The sequence below is a fragment of the Vidua macroura genome, chromosome 1 (genome assembly GCF_024509145.1).
Source record: "Vidua macroura isolate BioBank_ID:100142 chromosome 1, ASM2450914v1, whole genome shotgun sequence".
Taxonomy (NCBI): Eukaryota; Metazoa; Chordata; class Aves; order Passeriformes; family Viduidae; genus Vidua; species Vidua macroura.
This window is the reverse complement of record NC_071571.1, coordinates 6,285,617-6,304,913: the sequence shown is the minus strand read 5'-3', so window position 1 is coordinate 6,304,913 and position 19,297 is coordinate 6,285,617. Positions and strand designations below refer to the sequence as shown.

General features: G+C 40.1%; 1 protein-coding gene across 1 annotated transcript in view; it reads left to right on the top strand.

Annotated features, from left to right (window-relative positions):
* RHEB (Ras homolog, mTORC1 binding) overlaps window positions 1–19,297 on the top strand; it is a 38,325-nt gene extending 19,028 nt beyond the window's left edge. Inside the window, exons 3-8 of the mRNA XM_053982319.1 lie at window positions 5,422–5,489; window positions 8,561–8,643; window positions 12,807–12,863; window positions 12,964–13,011; window positions 13,538–13,619; window positions 18,763–19,297. Coding sequence (XP_053838294.1) covers window positions 5,422–5,489; window positions 8,561–8,643; window positions 12,807–12,863; window positions 12,964–13,011; window positions 13,538–13,619; window positions 18,763–18,855 — 431 coding nt within the window. The 3' untranslated portion in view covers window positions 18,856–19,297. The remainder of the gene's footprint in view (window positions 1–5,421; window positions 5,490–8,560; window positions 8,644–12,806; window positions 12,864–12,963; window positions 13,012–13,537; window positions 13,620–18,762) is intronic.

The window sequence follows — 19,297 nt, the reverse complement described above, 5'->3', positions numbered from 1 at the left end:
ACTCCTGAAGTTTGAATGAAGCAATCAGCAAAACAAGGGTTTTTTTAATATATATATATGTGGTATATAATTACAAATCAGTAGCTATCAGGATATTTTACTTTATTGCTTAGAACTAAAATTCAAATCCTACTTTTTGAGAAACTCTAAATTTGCTTTAGCAAGTCAAAGTGGATAATTTGGCCCTTGGTCTTAATGTAGCTCTTGTACAGATATTAATACTAACACTTTCCATAATCCTTTTTTACTTTGTTTGAATTATAAGTCAGGTATGTCTTGAATTAAAGCTGCTAGCAAAATACTGGTGTTTAAGTTTCTTAATAATCTTAATTCAGTTGGGGCAGGTTATTTTTCACTGTGCCATATAAATGCAAATTATTTAAAGTTATCTTTTAGTTTTATGCGGCTGCATGTGAATGAATAAAGACTGAGAGACATGGAGTCAAAGTCTCTACAAAATCCTGAATCTGTGTCTTGTTTTAGGATTTTGACACATTGGTACAAGATTTGTCTTGTTTCATCCTTTTCCTGTTCTCTGTAGCTGCTGTTTGTAACTCTGTAGTTGTGTGTCTCACAACTTCAGCATTTCTGAACTATACAAAAATACACTGTAGATGAATTTTGCTCTTATTTGACTCTCTTAGTCTGCACTGTTTGCTTGATCTGAATTCTAAGCATTGAGCATGTCCTGGCCATGAAGACTTTACTGGGAGAGGGCATCTTGAAAAGCCTTAACTTTTCACTTGATTTCTTTCTTGTTTGGGAAATAAACATTATTCATTTGGTGTAAGTCTTGTGATCCTGTGGCATGGCTGGAGGAATTTGCTTTCTGAAAGGTAGAGAATTGAAGGGTCCTTCTGACATCAGAAAACATTGCTGGGAAGTAAAGGCTGAAAAGATAAAAGTTATGCCCTGGGGCTCAAAACAGTGGGAAATCTGTCCCATCTTTAAGTCCCAGAAGGCCTGATAGATAAAATGTCTTAAAAATGCTTCTGTGAAGAACAGACGAGAGAACACATTGTAATTTAACACTAAAATTTAAAACTTATTGAACATTTTTTATGACATATATGAAACTAGTTTTGATGAACTAAGTAAAAAATAATTCTTTTGACTTAAGAATGTAATACTTTTTTTTTTTCTCTAAACAGAAGTATTTGTTCAGTGAAGTCTTTGGACACTCCCAGCTGTGTTTCTGATTCTGTGTAGGGTCATAAGATGCAAAGTACCTGAGCAACTCTTAGACTTTTCCTAGCTCGTGATTTCACATTTGGTGGACAGTGTTGGCAAAAAAGGTTGAAAAGTCCAGGTTCTTATACTAGGGACAGTTCTGGAGAATGTTGGGTTTTTCCAGGGCATTATGATAAGCTGTAAAACCTTTTCAGTTTCATCTGGTGGTTGGGTCTACACATGTAACTAAACTTGGATATGAAAAGCGTACATGGGAAAGGATAGTCTGACCTGTGTGATTTCTGTTTTGTCTCCAGAAAATTGTTAATAAAGTATTCTACCAGCAGTGAAGAAAGAGTAGAAAGCAGTAGAAAGCAGCAGTACTGCTGGTAATGTAGTCTTTATAATTTTTGTCCTCAAATAATAAAATTTGCACAAAATGTTGACAGCAAAGCTAAATTGTATGTAAGACAAGCTGTATTCAAGCTCTTACAGGAACAAGTTGTATAGTTTATAAACCTTGAGCAATAGGAGTAAGACCTAATATTGTATAAATTTTAAGTATGAAAATCTCTGCCTTTGGCAGTGATAAAGGGAAAATAAGGTGCATCAGATTTTGCTTATTGTTTATGAAGGTTAGGACAACTTCACTGCTACGTTTTCTTTTGCTTATATTACATTAGCACCAGAAAAGTTTATTTATTACAGTTAAGGAGCATGTTGAATTCAGTTGCTTGTACCAAACTTCTGTGTCAGGAAGAGTAACTTGTATCCTTTTGTGACAGCAGTGGAGGTGAGAGATAATTGCTTCAGGAAAGAGACTCTCCCTGTCTGACTATCCCAACATTCAGCGGGAGTGACATCGCAGTGGGTGGCTGTTCTTGACACAGCCACGTTGAGAAACGAGTGGAACTGCTACTTTGAAGGAATGTTGGAAAGAAAGATCCTTGGAGAACAGGAGTTTGTGCAGAGGGTCTTTGTGGACACTGGGCTGGGTGGGGCTCTGCAGGTAGATCAGCTCACATGAACTAAGACCAGTGCAAATTAAAATGCAGCAGTTTTACAGGAATGAAAACTAGAACCTGAATTTGAAACTCAAATAGGTCAGAAGGAACAGATAATGAAGATGTGCACTTAACTCCACCCACACCATCTTTGCAGGGATGTCTTGTGTTGCAAGTAAGATTACTTGACTGCCCAGGTCTCAAATGTGTCCTCCAAAGCCTGCCTGGCTGCTTTTTGATTTTTGTTGCAGTTTTAGAGGGTCTTCTAGTACCATTTCACAGCTCTGTGGTCTTCCTTTCTCCCCTAAATAGGCTCACTAGCTCCCTAAGGAAAGAAACATCTTGCCCCATGCTTCCTACCTCCATCCCATGTTTTTTAATACAAATGTGAGTAGAAGCATATTAGAAAGAGGCAGAGGGCTGGAGGACCCCTACTAGTAGTGGAGGGGGCACCTGTAGGTTTAGATGAGTCTGGGAGAGAATCTTCAAGGCTCAACTTCTACACATGCCTTGGAAACCTGCACTGGAAGGGTGAACTGTACTTCTCTGGAGCTGCTGGTGAGCAGCCTTCTAATGGGCGCCAGTGAGGTTTCTGAGGAAAACTAAAAATAGTTCTCTTGCATGGCACATTTCAGTGTTGTGAAAGGTGTCCTGGTAGATTAGTGGCAAGCATTGACTTTGGAATGGCAGGCAAGTAGAAAGACATGCAGGAGGTGGTAAGCAAGAAAAGTTTGTGAGGTGATTGTATTTAGCTACCAGCCATATTATGGCAATGATGTTATAGCACTCTTGTACCTTTCTTCAGTATCACTATTGATCTAAAGGCCTGCATTTCTTTGCCTGTTACTGTTTGGGATTTTGTTTTTTAGCATAATGGCTTGTTTCCACAGCAGCTGTCATTGAGTTGCACAAGCAAATAATTTCATTCATGCTGGTCTAATTGCAATGTGCTTGATCTTCAGGTAGTGATGATCACTGGAGTTATGTGTTGCAAGGTGTAAGAATGTCCTGTTCTAAAATCCATATTCTAGTTGATGAGCAGTGCTTTGGAGATGCTCACGTTATGATTTAATGTCAGGTCAGGTCTGCTGAAAAGTGTCCTTGGTCTACCAGGAAGTGCCAAATTGTGCAGGGATTGTACTGTTGTTTATCTTGTGCACAAGCACAGCAGAAGTCCTACAAAGATAGGTGATGGAATTGGAAGTGAACACTTGGGCTGGATCAAGGGGACCAGGCTTTTCACCAAATTAAATTTTTAACTAGGAATGGTTTTTAAAAGCTTCAGCAAAGAAATGGAAGTCATTAGTTGTGACTTCATTGAAGCAGATTTGTCTTCACATCGTGGGCTGTGCTTAGTGCTGCAAGGCTCTGCACTGTACTAACAGCTCTCCTCACCCGGCTGTGCTGACTCCTTCACTGTTTCCCTTCTCCTGTCTCTGTCACACTCTGCTTCCAGTAATGACAATGATGACATCATTGCTGTGTCTCTTCTAGGCTTCTAGAATAGTCTGAAAAAACTGCTGTCTGTCCCTTTTTAAATATCAACTTCATGATGCCCTTGAAGTTACTTTGACTGCAGATGCTTTGATGTGTATGTGAAGTGTCAAGAGACTGGAGAGGCTGTTACTTGCACACCTGTAAATGCAGTGTGTCTCCAGAGGAGTCTGTTTACGCTCTGACTCCAAGCAGCGATATTGTATATAGCAACACTGCCTGCTAATATTGTATATAGCAACACTGCCTGCTAATATCTGTTCAAACAGCTTGTCCCCATCACAGCATTCATCCAAGGCAAAGAGCCATTGTGGATCTGTGTTTCATAACCTAAAACTTTTAGCTATTTGCAGCAATAACAACATCATCCACACTGATCTGAGGGCAGCCCATGTGCTAAAGCAACTTTCTTAGGGAATAACCAGGGTAAGGCAGGAGCTCTCTTCGAGGCTCCATTTCAAATGTCATTTGCTGATTTTGTAGTGGAAACTATAGGTACACTATACACTGTTGATTTAGACACTGTTAGGTTGTCTTTGCTGTTTGAATTGCTCCTTTTTTTCAGGGATTGGATTTATTAGGTGGGTTGAAACCTCCAGTTTCAGCTATTTCAGCCCACTTATTCAAGATAATGCTCACATTGTAGGGACTTGACAGAGCAACAAGCTTTGGCTGGGAGGAGGAAAGTTGGCCAACTCCATCTACTTCAGGCGTGGGCAGGGACTGCCCAGTGGGGTCAGGAACGTTCAGCTGTGCAGCTTTGGGAAGCTGTTGGTCAACTCAGCTCACCTAAGTGACCTGTTCATCTGACTCTGTTTCCCTGCTCATCACTGCGGTGGCAGATGAGGTTTCTGAGGACTGTTACTAGTTGGGAAAACCACCCCAACTAGAGGATAACACAGACATTACTCAGTGTATCAGTACTGTCCAGCAATGGTCTCTGGAGTGTGTCTCAAAGGCCATACGAGACTTCCAGAGCCAGGTTTGTGTGCTCTGGTTGGGACATTATTCCTGCAGGAGCTGTGGCACTGTTTGCTTTTGCTGTTGCATAACACAAACACTGGGTAAGATTCCTCTGCTCACAGTACGTTGGCATTTCATGAATCCAAGGAAGAGCAGCAATTCTCATCACTTTCAGGGACTGACTGTACTTTGTGGCTGGGGACTGCATAGGCTGGTAGCTACAGCAAATGTGAAAGCAACATAGTGAACTTAGCTAATTGTCATCATTTGGGTTTAATATAATCATAAGTTCTGTGTGTTTTAGCCCCCAAAGATTTTTCCTTTCTTCAATCTAGATCACTTACTTCATGGTATTTACATTTAGGAAATTAATCTTGCTAAACTGTCTGGAAAGCAAGGAGAAGACCCAATAATAAGTTAAAACTTAGCTTTGATGCCAGTTGAATTTATGTGTCTTGTGTTAAATTACGATTGTCTGGATTTTGAGAAATGCATGTAAATCCCCCTTTTTATTCCTCTTATTCCCTCTTTTACTTAAGAGAGCAAAGAATACACTGCTGTATCCAGAGTGAGAATCATCTGACATCTGAGTTCTTAAATTCAATTTCTGAGTTTTGCTAGCTGCAATAGACTAGTTATAAGAACAGTATCTGATAAGCCTTTTATTGCTCATTAAAAACCTGTAACTGGAGTCTTTTCTTCATGCTTTGGCTGATGATAGCACAGATGAGTGACTTCTGATCTCTTTCTTGTGTGTAATTCTGACCTGTTTATGTATTTCTTGTTCTAGCTTTTACAAAACTGATCACAGTGAATGGCCAAGAATATCATCTTCAGCTGGTTGACACTGCTGGCCAGGTAAGTTATCTTTCTTTGAATCTTTTTTCTGAGTTATGACAACAGGTATTGATATTTCTGTTGAGCTAAGTTCATAGTGACTGTGCATTCAGAGGTGAAAGTTAACTTTAAAATGATACTGACTTCTTGTTTAGTCACTAAAGAACTTTTTCTATAGTGTTTATTGAAAGGTTTTGGTTTATTGTTTTGTTACTGGGTTGATTTTTTTTTTTTTTTCACTATCTATTGAATAAGTACCTAAAAAAGGGAAGAGGAAACTACCTCAACTCTGATGGCCCAAAAGTTCATCAGTAGCTTGTGTGCTATTTACAGAGTAAATGAGCAGTCTTGCTTTAGATGAAAAATGGTGCTCCAGTAAACCATGGGGAAATTTTTCATGGCTTTTTCGTATTTGTCTGCTCCAGCTACACCACCATGACTTGTATCCATGGAGCAGTCATGGGCAGCACACAGATTCATGTAGGTGGCACTTACTGAGTTAACAATGAACTGCTGCAGTTTGTCTGTGTTTTAACGTGATGGTTCACGTGTGCATCCGAGCTCCACATAATGACAGGGAGTGAGGAGACAGTGAGCACGTGTCCTGCAGCGTGCTGGGGAGCTCTGGGAAGTGCAGGTGTTCATTATTTACAGGTACAGGGGTTCATCACACACTGCTGCTTGGCTGAACCCATGCATGAGAGTGCCGTGTCTTTTGAGAGACTCCATATGAGGGGAAAAACTCATCAGGGACCACTAATTAGACCCCTGTATTTTTTTTTTTTTTTTTTGCTTATGTGCTCTTGCCTTCCATGATCTCATCCTATGCCTTTGGGTTTTTCCAAACTATGAGTAGTGTTAAACAATGTTAGTCTTGTAAAATATGCTGCCAGTACTTAAGGCTTTAAAGCTGCAGGATACCTGCTCATAGCTGGGAGACTGTTCAGAGGGGTTGTAACTTTCTAGGTATGTTTGATTGCTTTCCTGGAAGAGAGCTGTGTGACTGGGGAATAGCCATGCTGTATTTATGTGGTGTCAGCCCTTGGTGCTCATCAGCAGCATGTGTAATCACTCAGAGGTGTCTGAGCACAACAGTGGCCACAGGATTGCTGGATGGGGAATGCTCTGCAGAGGAGAGGGTGAGAGAGGGGCAGGCTGAGGAATGTGAGCAGCAGAACAAGCTCCATAGGTGTCACTCAGTGCCACTGTAAATGCACATGCATTACAGCTCTGATTGTGTAGTGTAGTGATAAAAGAAAAATTCCTCTTTGAGGAGGAAACTGCCTTCTGGGAAGGCAGTGTGACTCACCACTAACATATCTCTATTTCTGAGGATTGATTTAGTGTTATACAGTACTGTGGAACCTAAATAGCTTCTTTCCCAGCCTGTGGTTATTTTCAGTTTTAATTTTTCATGGAACCATTTGAATTTTGATTTCTGGTTAGAGGGGGGAGATGATGTTGGGTTATGGAAGGTGTGGCTTGGACAGATTTCTTTCTCAAGTCTGTCTTGCTTAATGGCCCATAGGGAGTCCTCGTGTATACAGCAAGAATGGTATTGCAGATTTGTTAAATACTTTTGAAAACCTAGCTACGGCTTGAAAAGTTGTAGCAATGTTGTTTTATCACTTGACAGATTTCTTATTTTGACCCGTAAGTTGCAGTGAGCATAGCAGCTTTCATTCCATCTCCTAACAAGCTAAAAATAAAGTCATTAATTAGGAACAGTTGAGATTATGGCACTTATTTTTCTTGGTGTTCATTCTCTGTCCTGTGCCTCTTTACTTCCCTGGTTATTTACTGAGCTTTGTGCAATTCAGTCCAGCACGGGTCTTGATACAGAGTCACAAAAGAGGGGTGTAAAAGGAAATCTTACCTAACCCCAAATTCCAGCTGGGGCAGTCCTGGGAATTTCCAGGTAAAGTCAAGCCACTACAGAGTTGCACTTTCACCTTTTTTTACACAGACTTAGCTCAAATCCCTTCTGAGTATTGACTTTGGGATTTCACATCCAACTGGAGTGGCACTTTGGCATTTCAGAGAAGATGGGGGAGGGCTGCCCTCAGTGTGTAGCAATAAAAGCAAATAAGGGCAGCTTTTGCCAAGTTTTATTCTTTCAAACTTTTTTTGGCTGGATCTCTGAAGTTGATTTATAAAGAGTTTTTCCTCTTCTGCCAGTGAGGGAAGTTTGATTCCTTTTGGGTGTCTTAGATTTAAGCTATGTGGTTGCACCGCTCCATCTGTTCAGCCATGACAATAAGAGAGAGTTTATTTGATCTTCAGCTAAATATAACATCTTCAAAAGCATAGGTTTAACAATTTGAGAACTCATGCAATAGGAAGTATGGCTCTTGTCAAAATGGAAATATTTCCTGGGAAAATCTGTTGGAACAGGTTTTTGACTTGGGATTCGTAATATTTATGTTGCATTGCCTGCAATATATCAGTCTGTTTTGTTTGCCCCTTTTCTAGAGGGGTAATAAATTCACTGAGTGAGTTTCTGGTTGGTTTTGTCTGGTTTTCTATTTATGTAAACACTTGTCCTATAATGTAAACTTAAAGTTGTCAGAAAGCAACTAATAACTGTATTTTTTGCATTTGATAAGCATAAGTTAGGATGTTATTCACTTCCTACCAGATTCCTTAGGTAATTTAGAAGTGATCAGTGTAATTTGAAATTACCAACTGCTAGATCCTGTTGTCAGCTGTTGAAATTAAGATTTTGAAATGTATCACCAGCAAGATAAGAGGCATAATTGCTAATTAGTGGTGGGACAGAGTGGATGTTTTGTACTAATACAAACAGATAATTAAGCAGGATAAGAGGATTGGGAAGAGCTTCAGCTCATCCATAGTCTTAGAAGGAATAAACCATAAAAGCTGTAGATTAAATTGTAGAGTATACAGATGGACTTTTAGCCTTCACTAGGTTTGGTAAAGATGCTTCTTGTGATGTTATGATGAAAAAATTCTGAAAGTACTACCTACACAAAATGTCTTAGAGATACTACCAACTTACCTTATGGTGATCTAATGGCATCAAGGTCTGAACTGTGGCACCTTTAATTTTAAATGCAATATTCCTTCCACAGGATGAATACTCCATATTTCCTCAGACGTACTCCATAGACATCAATGGCTACATTCTTGTTTATTCAGTCACATCAATAAAAAGGTAATAAAATCTGTTTGTGTTCCTCTCTTTAAATATTTTCTGGGTTTAGCTCCTGCCTCTGCTGTATTTTGTGTGATTATTTCAATTAATCTTTCTCCTTTAGAAGTATAGTAGGAGTGAATATTAAGGCTTTTTTTCAAAAATGTCCCCTCAGACCCAAATGTCACAGACACTTTGCAGACTAATGTGCAAGGTACCATGTAAGAAATGAGATTGTTAAACTGCATTGTTTTGAGGTGTAAGTAGTACAAAGGATCATTTCAGAAATGAGTTCATTGCTCTTGTATCAGATAGAAAGGCAGCCATAAATACAAAGCTGAAGGGCACTGTACATTTATGTGAAGTACCAGTTAGTTGCTAGATCATTCCTTCAGCCTTGTATCATCTTACAGTACTGAAATTCCTTTGACTTCTTGTTTTGAACTGTCCTGATTAACCACAGAAATACTCATATAAACAGCAATAGATGGCTTTTGGACTGTAAACCCTCTCTTGGCATGCTGCAGCAAATAATCCTCCCTGGAGGTTGTCCCAGAGTGTCCCTATTGTCCTTGCTGTTGCCTATCCAGAGTCCATCATACCTGGAGTCATGTGAGACACACAAAGCTTTGTGTGGCTTTGTCATCTTCTGTTATTTCCTCCCTTCCTCTGGTCATCTTGCTTTGTTTAAATACTGCTTATCCTTGAGTAGGTGTTGATTTTCTAATGTTGTACAACATCTTTATTGGGTCAGCTGAAATTTTCTGAAATTTTTGTTTGAAGAAAGTGATTAAGACTTTAGACCTTTCAGTCTCATCAAGTACAGGAGAAGTTGGTGTTTCCCTTCTACTTCAAGGCAGTTGATGAGCTTTTTACAAGTGCTGAGGTGTTTAATATATTTTCCTCTGATTCAAACAAAACTGGTCATTTCAAGCTCTTTGACAGGCTGTCATAAAATACAGGTAAAGCAACTTGCCTGTTGGCTCTTTTTCCTTCTCAAAGGAAGGATATAGTCGGGTTATAAACTTCTGCTGTTTGCAAGGTCTTTAATGTTGAACAGATTTCACAGTTCTTCATTCTTGGTTTTCATCTTCAGTTGTGAAGTAGAGAAGGGCAAGCACATGTTAGGCTTTTATGTCTGTCTAGAGATACTGAACTACCCATCTCTCTCTGGGTCTGGGTTTTTTGTGAGAGGTTCAGTTGTTGGTGCTGGGTAACTTGTATGAAATCGGAGTCAGTATTCTCTGCCTAAGTAGCCAATGCTCCACTCCTAAAACAAATACAAAAAAGTTCACTGATAAATGGGTTCTGTGAGGACAGAAGTGCCTTTGACTGAAACCATTGTCCATCATTCAGGGGATCCTGCAACCTGTGCTGTTCCCCGTTTGGCAGCTGAAGGATGTGTTCTTTCTCAGCCATTCCAGTTGTTCCTTCATGATGTCTTGAGCTCACCAGGTGAAGAAATGTGAAGAACATGTATTCTGTGGTAGCATTCAATCAGTTAAACCGAGTTATGGTAAAAATACAAGACAGACTAGGTTAAGGCTGTAGGTCAGATGTCTTTTCATCAGTTTTTAATCTTGATGAGTTTATTCCAAGTTTTTATTGTTGTTGTTGTTTCTTCCTTAAAATTTCAAAGTGTCCATGATCCTGTCTTGTTCAATTCCTTATGTTCTTTATCAAGACAGTGTTTAGGTGATAGGAAAGGTCTTCCACAGTACTCTGGTAGCTTCTATGACTTGCCCAGACAATGAGATCAGTCATCATCTGTCCTGACTTCTGTCAAACTTGTATATTGATCCAAATATTGATCCAGCTGGGTGAGAGCTTTGACAGCAGACTTAATAGAAATGCTCTTTTTAAAGTTATCAGCTACTCTGCTAACCTCCAGTGGGAAGTTTAAATAGGACTTGAATGAAAGCTAATGCCCTACATTTTTTATATGTCCAGGCTCTCAGCAGCAAGGTTACTGGGAGGCTTTTGCTCTAGTTCAGCTTAATTAAATTCCAATTTTGTATCTTGCTAAGTTCCATGATTTTGTGTAACACATTTATCTGACAGTTAGTAAGGGGATTTTTTTTTTTTTTTTTTTGTATTTCACACATTGAGCTGTTTTCTGTAACCCATTTGCTTGACAGAACTGGAAGGGACCTCTTAGTCTCCAAATCTCACAGTTTCACAGCTTGATGTGATGGTGCTATTTTTACATTGGTCACTCCTTGTTCCTTTTTGTCCTTGCTCATTTCAACATTATTAATTTGGAAAGCTTTCTAGAACATTAATTGGTCAAGTTTCATTCCTGGCAGTTCTTAGCAACTTGTTTCTGTGTCAGAATTGTGTTGGAGTTTAAATAGCACTTCTCCTGTGGTTTCCACCTTGGTCTGTTAACAAGGATCAGCTTTTTATTTGTAGTATTTTCACTAAAAAAGGAAGGTTGTGAACAATCTCAGACAAGCAGATGGTTCCCAAAGTGGGGCCATGGAGAGCCCAGGTTCAAGAGCACCTGGCAGCATTGTACAGGGGAGCCTCAGGCAGGGACTCGCCAGGGTGCTGTGCTGATTTTCTGGCTTAGCTGGAAACAACACACCTAATAGGGGAAAGGAAACAGTGACTGTACTGTTCTAGGGATTCAGTTAGCCTGTGGGTAGGGTGCTAAGATTTTTCCCATTGCTTCAGATTGAGAAACAGTTTTGTGGTCTGTAGCAGATGGGTTTTTTGGTAGCATTTTTATTCTTTCAGTTTGCAGAGTCACATAGTTCTGTGTGTAGTGATGCCTTTTGACTCTATAACAGCCAAGCTCCATTTAACTCTTATTTTCTTAATAATTATGAACATCCAAGATGAGTTCTCAAGTCTAGAATTTCCTTAATACTCTTTCAGCATAAGCTCCTTATGTCCCTAAAGTCCTTTCATTGATTTCACATTTTTCATTGATTCCACGTTTTCCACAGTGTAATCTGTAGTATCCTTCTTGAGTTACCAGTAGCAATTCGTGCCAGAGTAACTCATGCTTCTGTTTACAAAGAACTCATTTTCTCCATAGGATACACTGAAACTATTAGCTGAGCATGGAGAAGCATTGTGTTCCACACAGTCTCAGATATTATTGCTGGAGTCAGACAAATTGACCTGCTTGACAGAAAATCCATCTTAAATGTGGTAGAGTTTATTGTTCTAGAAGGGAGAGGTTTTATTGCTTTGAATGGTGTTTTTAGGCACCAGGTCTTTGATTGCTCTGAGCTGGAAGTGTGTTTGAGTGCTGCTCTATTTTTAAGAGTTTCAATTCTAATTGAAATGCAGTGCAAGTCAAGACACTGCCTGCAGCTAGCAACCTTGGAAACTGAAAAGGTTTTGGTCCCTTTTCTGTTGTCCAGTTGTGTGTCTCATCCCTGAGCCTAAGTCTCTCTTAAATCCAAATTGTGCACTTCATGTACCAGCATTTTTTCCATAGTGTAACCAGAGGAGTGCAACATCTGCTCTTCAACCCCGTTTATAGCTTGTTCTCAAAAGTACTGAATATCAAATGCAGTGGATTTTGTTAGTGAGGTTTTTGACTTGATATTCTACAGTACTGCTTCTTACCTCCTGTCATCCAAACTTCACCTACGTGGTAGGGGAACAGACAAAGAGTATTTGCATAATCACTCTTTTACTGCCATCTTGCAGATCAGTTTACTCACTTTCCACAGAAAATTAGAATTTTGTCTCCTTTTGGCTTTTACATAAATAAAACTTCATTATATATGAACTGAATATTTGTTAAAAACAATGATGGAGCTTGCCTAACTAATTACTTTTTCTTCCAATTTGCTTTAATTTGACATACTCATCCAGGGTTGTTGGACTGCAGCAGTTAAATTTCTCACTGCATATACAAACCAGATGAGAGGTGGGAGGGACTTGGAATGATTCTGTGTTAGATGCATCAGTCCAGGGTAATGTTATTTATTTCTGCAAATACCATAACTGGGGAGGCTGTAAGGGTAGGCTCAGGCTGGTCTCTGCTGCTGCTGGGACCAGTTTGCTGTTGTTACACAAACGGGTAAGACTTTCAGCATCTGTGTAGTTGTGCATACATAGAGTAAGTTTTAAACACAACCTACATATGCATTTAATTGCTTGTGTATTGGGTATTGAGGATAAACATCAGAGTGCATGTGTGACTTCATCCCTTTATTTTGCAGTTTTGAAGTGATAAAAGTTATCCATGGCAAGTTATTGGATATGGTGGGAAAAGTCCAGTAAGTAGTGACACTTTCATCTCATTTCATTGCAGGCATGTTGCTAGTGCTTTGTTCAGTATACTGTAACTGTTCTGAAGTTCTGAACTTTCTTTCACAGAATACCCATTATGCTGGTTGGAAATAAAAAAGACCTGCATATGGAACGGTATGTGAACTCCAGAATGTGAGAAATGCAAGGCAGCAGCCCGCATTCCTGTGGCTGCAACGCGCTGGGTTTGTTCTTGGCTTTCCAGAGCTAAAATCAGATTGGAGGTTAAAATGAGTTACTGGCAAGGGACTTGTGTCCAGAATGTGAACTACAAACCATGAACTTCTGTTGTAATGTTGATTTTTGCTGTGAGGTTCCAGGGACAGTCATTTAACACTCTGGGATTTTTTCAAAGTAAGTAACAGAAGTGTATTTGTCACAGCAGCAATACCAGATGATATTACAGATTATGAAAACAAAGCAATACTTTGGGACAACTGCTGTTCTGGGTCACAGAGCAGTTTTACGTGGCCCAGAAGTGCATTTGACAGCAGCCAAAAGCAAATGCTTTGGATCAGACTTCACAAGATTCCTATGACAATGCACCTAAGTGCTTTGGTGGTACTCCTGAGGTATTTCTTGACATATCAGATTCCAATTCTTCTGCAAGTTATAAGAATCACATTTTTCTTTCTCTGATCAGGGTGATCAGCTATGAAGAAGGGAAAGCTTTAGCAGAATCCTGGAATGCAGCTTTCTTGGAATCTTCTGCTAAAGAAAATCAGGTAATGGATTCAAGAGTCACTTTATTCAAATAGCAATGTAATGGATGACTCAGAGTTTCACTCAATAAGGGAAGCTAAAATATTTGCATGCACTGTATAGATATTTTGTGTAGATGGAAGCAGAACGGCTGTCTGCACTCAGGTTTATGTACACAAGTTTTTCCCTGCAACTGTCAATGGGAGGAGGAAGTGAAGAACTGAAAGTTCAGCTTCACTGAACATATCAGAACACTCAGTGACAAATTAAAACTCACATCCACAGGGTGGGTGGGAGAGGGTCTGTTACCTTAAACAGGAGTCACTGCTGCCAGAGCAGTGAGTTGGTGTAAGAGGATGAACCTTGTGTTTTAAGGTGCAGGGCAGGCTCAGTCTCTCTAATGGTGCAATGATCATTTTGTCTGATGTTTATGGTCAACAATTCTGCAAGTTATTGAGTAAAGTTGGATTTTTTTCCCTGAGAGAAAAACTTGGATTATATTTTGCCACCAGATATAGAACACTTGGAGTTAGTTTATCAGGATTTCTGTTTCTGGCTAAGGCTTGCATTAACCTTGTCAAAACTGGGATGATGGAAGCATGAAATTTCTCTGTATGCTAGAGAGCTTCAAATGCATACCAAAGGAAATTAAATTGACAGTGTAAATAACAAACCTGTTAAAAATGTCTGATCTTTTTCTCCACCCCTTTATTTTAAATAACTTCTGGATTAGGCAAAGCAGTTGCCTGTGCTCTTTTTCATTTGGCATATGTTCACAATGTGCAGCACCACAGCAATTCATATCCAGCAGAAGAATATCTTATTGATAACTTTTCTAGAGTTTGTATTGCTCTTGAACCAAGAAGAAAAAAGTCATGTTTATTTATGTAAAGAAGCTACAAGCTTTGTAGGACACTTGGTATGTCCTGTGTGTTAACTTGCTGCACGGGCAAAATCCCCTGTACTGCCACGTATTTGTGCTCCTGTATTAAGCTGCCAGCTGGAGTTTATATATCAAATGTGGTACCCTTCAGGGAAATCAAAATGGCAATTAGATGTCAGATTTTCAAAATCCTGTACAAATCCCACCAAAAGAATTCAAAAGTCCTGTGCATTCTGGCTGTCAAAGGTCTTCCTTTCTGCAGGACCCTTCAGAATCGTGATCACAGGTTGCTGTAAATTCCATCCCTCTGGATTTACCAGCAGGTTGTTAGAGGCAGGTGCCTGAACACAATTCCTGCTTCATGCCTGCTATATAATACACTTGGTAAATTTGTCCATCTTCAGAAGTCTGGCAGATCAGATGTCACTTCTGAGATGGATGCCTGCAGCATGTGACCATCCTTCAGGCTCTGTGGTACAGTTGTTTCCTTTGGAGGCTTGGGATGTGTGGAATAAAGTGTGAAGGAGCCCAACACTGGCACAGCTGCCTCAGTCTTCTCACACATCTCCAGCTCTGAAGAGGTGGAAGATTGAGTTTTGAGAGCCAAGTGTGGAGTCTGGAGCTGTGGGGTGCTGGGGGAAGAGGAGACACCAGGCATTGTAATGTCCCTGCCTGTGAGTTGGACCAGGAGCACTTCTGAACTCATTTAGGTTTTCTCCTCCAAATCCTAACCTGACAGAATCGGAAGAGCTGATACATAGACTTCTGTCAGGACAGGGCATCTTCTCTTCCTCCAAAACTGTGTCTAGTCTGGGGGCAGGGGAAAGGGTTTGTTTTGAATGTGGTAACAAGCTGTGTTGTCATTTTCCTGGTACTGAGTGTTCACTTTACGTAAGCCAACATTACTGGAAAAAGAAGTCTGTTGGCACTTTCTGCATTGAAGTTCATCCAAATAATCACCTGTACTGGCTTGGTACTGTAAATGTAACTTGACTATCCAGATTAATTCCAAATTCCTTCCAAAAGTGTTCAGCTTCTGCTTGCTTAACAGAAAGCTGGTTTATGCTTAAGGCATCAGCTAAACTGGATGAGGGATTTGGAACTTGAGCACAGAGTTCAAAGCTTCTTGACTAGGCATATATCTGTTAATTCTCTCTGAAAACAAGCCCATCTGTATTTGGAGGATTTGGAGCAGAAATGTGACAATTTCTGGTGTGGTGCTCTGAGATTGGTTGTGTACATGATGTTCTTCACAGTGGTGAGGAGAGGGGGTGTCCCTGATAGCAAAGGCTCTTCTCCCCCTTTTCTGTCTTCCTGCTTTGCCTCCCCCAGCCCCCCAGAAAATCCTTTTTGGAGCATCTGTGAGAGTTCAAGGAGCATAACTCAATTGTACTGGGCAATTAAAATAGTTCTATAGATTAACTTAAACAAACTATGCCTATTCTGCCAAGAGTTATCAAAAGATAACATGTCCCAGAAGTGGCATGACTTGGAGTAGATGGAAAGTGAGAGAGGCAAAGATTAAAGCTGCAGTGATGATAAATGATCGTGGCTGGCAGGAGTTCTCAAGGTCAGATAGACTTGAGTATGTGCCAGCTCCTCCAGAGCTGGGTGACCTGGCAGGACTTTGGGAGGAGCCTCCATATCACCAGCACATCAGTCATCAAGGGAAATCCCTGGGCTTTGGGAAGGCAATCCTGACACTTAATGGAAAAGACTTCTCTGAGATGACTGCTGGGCTGTTACTGTCATGTCATCTCAAGCTGCTTAATTATTACCAGACGTGCACTGCTTTGGCTAACTTCAGGAATTTCAAGTCCTTTCTTGTGGAATTCCCTACACAGTGTCACCTAGGCTGTGGTAGAATGCTTCATCTTAATGCCAGTGCAATAACATCACTCTTGGAAATACAGCCAGAATCCAAAGTGGTCTTAAACCCAAGTGAAGCTGGAAGCCAACTTCTACTTCCCAGGTGAAGCTAGAAGAATTTAGGTAGTAACAAACAACTAAATTGTGTTCATCCAGTTATGCAAAATGCATTAGGTAAATTGCAAAAGGAGCAAGGAAGTAGCAAAAAAATTTGCTTCTTACCAAAATGGAGCTCTCTTAAAAAGCAATTGCTTGGTTGTGCTTTTTTCAAGGGCAGCTTCGTCTTGGAGCTCAGAAGATACTCTGCTGAGTAAATGCTTCAGAGTAGTTTGGAATCCAGGGATCTGGCATGTTTGAACTGGCAAGGGATGGGGGAAACAACCCTCTTTTACCTGGCTATTATTCAAATTCCTGTGCCCAGTTCTGTGCTAGGATAAACCAGTAGTGTGAGCAGCTGAGAGTTTCCTCTTTGAAATAATAAAACAGTTGCCAAAGGGTGACTCCAGCACTGCAGGCTGGATTTGGGTGGTTGCACCTTCCTGCTGCCTCCTGGCAGCACATTCCCAACTCCCTACCCATGCAGGGAATCTGCCTCCTGAGCTGCCATCCTGCTCACACCGAGGGCACATCTGCAGCAGCAGCTGAGCCTCTGGTGTCCCCTGCTCACTGCTGGGCTCTGTGGGCAGCAGGTGTTGCCCAGGCTGGCATCTTTTTTGTTTGCTCAGGGAGAAATGTAGAGGGAAAAGCCAGATGGCTTCCAGTGGGCTAGGTGTAACCCATATTCCATAATTGGACATATGGAGGCAGATGCATATAAAGTCTGGCTGCATCCTTTATTCCTTGTCACAAAACATCTTCCTGTGTTGTTTAAAGGCTCAGTCTAAAACTCTTCAGCACATTTGAGCTGAATTACAAATTCTAAGGCGTTTGCTGTAGGACAGTAATTAAACCTTCCCAGTGAATACGTATTTTCTGTGAAATGAATTAACAAACCCTGTGAACTCCTACATCTTAGTGCTTCAAACAGCTCATCTTAGAGAATGTGCAGCTTTTTGGTTGACAGAGTAAGTTGTGTAGGTTTTTTAATGGGTGCTGTGAAACGTGGGCAAAAAGATTTCATGTATGAAAATGAAACCATTGAAAATTTCAACTCTAAGGAAACAGTGGTGCAGTATATTTGTAAATCAGTGTATCACCAGGTTTTGATTAAGGGAAGCTCTTCATTAGTGGAAGCAGTTTGATAGCAACTGCAGTCCTGGCCATAGTTCTCCTAAAGTCTTAATTTGCTCAGGAAATATGTTGTATCATTACTGAACTAAACGAGCCTCTTCTGTCAGGTTCTGTTGGGATTCCAGGAGACTCTATTATATGGCATTATATGGAGAAATACCCTATTTTCCAGCTGGTGAAGTACTTTAAATAGTTCCAGAATTATACTGTGCACAAACAATATAAATGTAGGAAACTTTAAGTCTAATCTTGTTAAGATTGCTGTGGGGCTTCAGTCAATGAGATTAATTTGGAAGTGATCCAGTTAAGAATTATATCTTGTGGAGGTGGAAAAACATCTGTTAAATCAGAATATGTAGCCATAAATCACAGGGTGCTCTTCAGCCTGCTGATTAAAACCAACAAAACCCCCTTTTTATCCTCTTTCTAGCATGACTGCTTTTATATCATGAATATTCTTTCCTGTGCCTGGAATTCCATAAGTGGATGGCGAGAGGTTGGATCAAATGTCAGTCTGAGATGGTCAGGAGACCATTTCCAAGCTGAAGATTCACACACTGAAGCTCTAGTCATGCAGTTCAGTCTATTTAAAATGTAACCCCTTTTCTCTCAGGAGGACTTTATCAGAGGATATTGCTTAATATTGGTGACAGTTCAGCTTGTGCTTTCTGCTAGTGTCCTTGCACCGTGTCTAATACGGATCTTACTCACAGGGACAGTGAGAAAATCAAGAGTAGTAAAGTCACCCCTCATACTGAGCTGTGGAAAGTCAGTGTTGAGAGCTAAAAAATCTGCTGCCTTCTGAAATTATTCATTATCTTAAAGATTACTGAGGGCAAACTGATTGGTTTATTCTCCAAAGCAGCACAGCATCCAAACCTTCTGTGCTGTCAGTCGCTCAGGACAGGCTCGCCATGCAAAGTAAGGTGATTACAGTTATTAGCTCTGTTGTGAATCTGGCTCAGTTTGTGCCTGCCCTCCCTGAAGAGGATTGCTGTGGATGGGGGTTTACACTTCCCTTTGAAACTCAAATTACTGCGTTTGCCCTCCTCACTTTCGGAATAAGCATTGGATGTGCGTTTATCTGCTGATGTAGTTGGTAAAACTGCTAACGTTTTTTAGTTATTCTTTCAGTAAGTGGGCAGTCCCGCCTTCCCTCCTAAATGTGTGCTCTCTCTTTGCAGACTGCCGTTGATGTTTTTAAGAGGATAATTTTGGAGGCAGAAAAAATCGATGGGGCAGCTTCACAAGGGAAGTCTTCATGCTCAGTAATGTAATTCCACTGCAGAACCTGAAAACACTGGGAATACATTCTACCTGAAGAAGCAAAACTGCCCATTATCTTTAAGGATAAACTATGCTTCTTTTTTTTGTTTGTTTTTCCTTTTTTTTTTTTTCAATTTTTTTTTCTTCTGTTAACCTGAAAGATAAACAGTTGGTTTGGAGCCTTTCCCTTCAGATTATGTTAAACTCTGACTCCTGTGCAAATGGCTTCACTTCCATCTTCAAATTTTAAGCAATCATATTTTCAATTTATATATTGTATTTCTTAATATTATGACCAAGAATTTTACTGGCATTAATTTTTCAGTGTAGTTTGTTGGTTAGAATAATCATCAAAATGATGCATATTGTTACACTACTATTAACTAGGCTTGGATATCAGTGTTTCTTTGTGTTAAATGTATACTTGTAAATAAAATAGCTGCAAACCTTAAA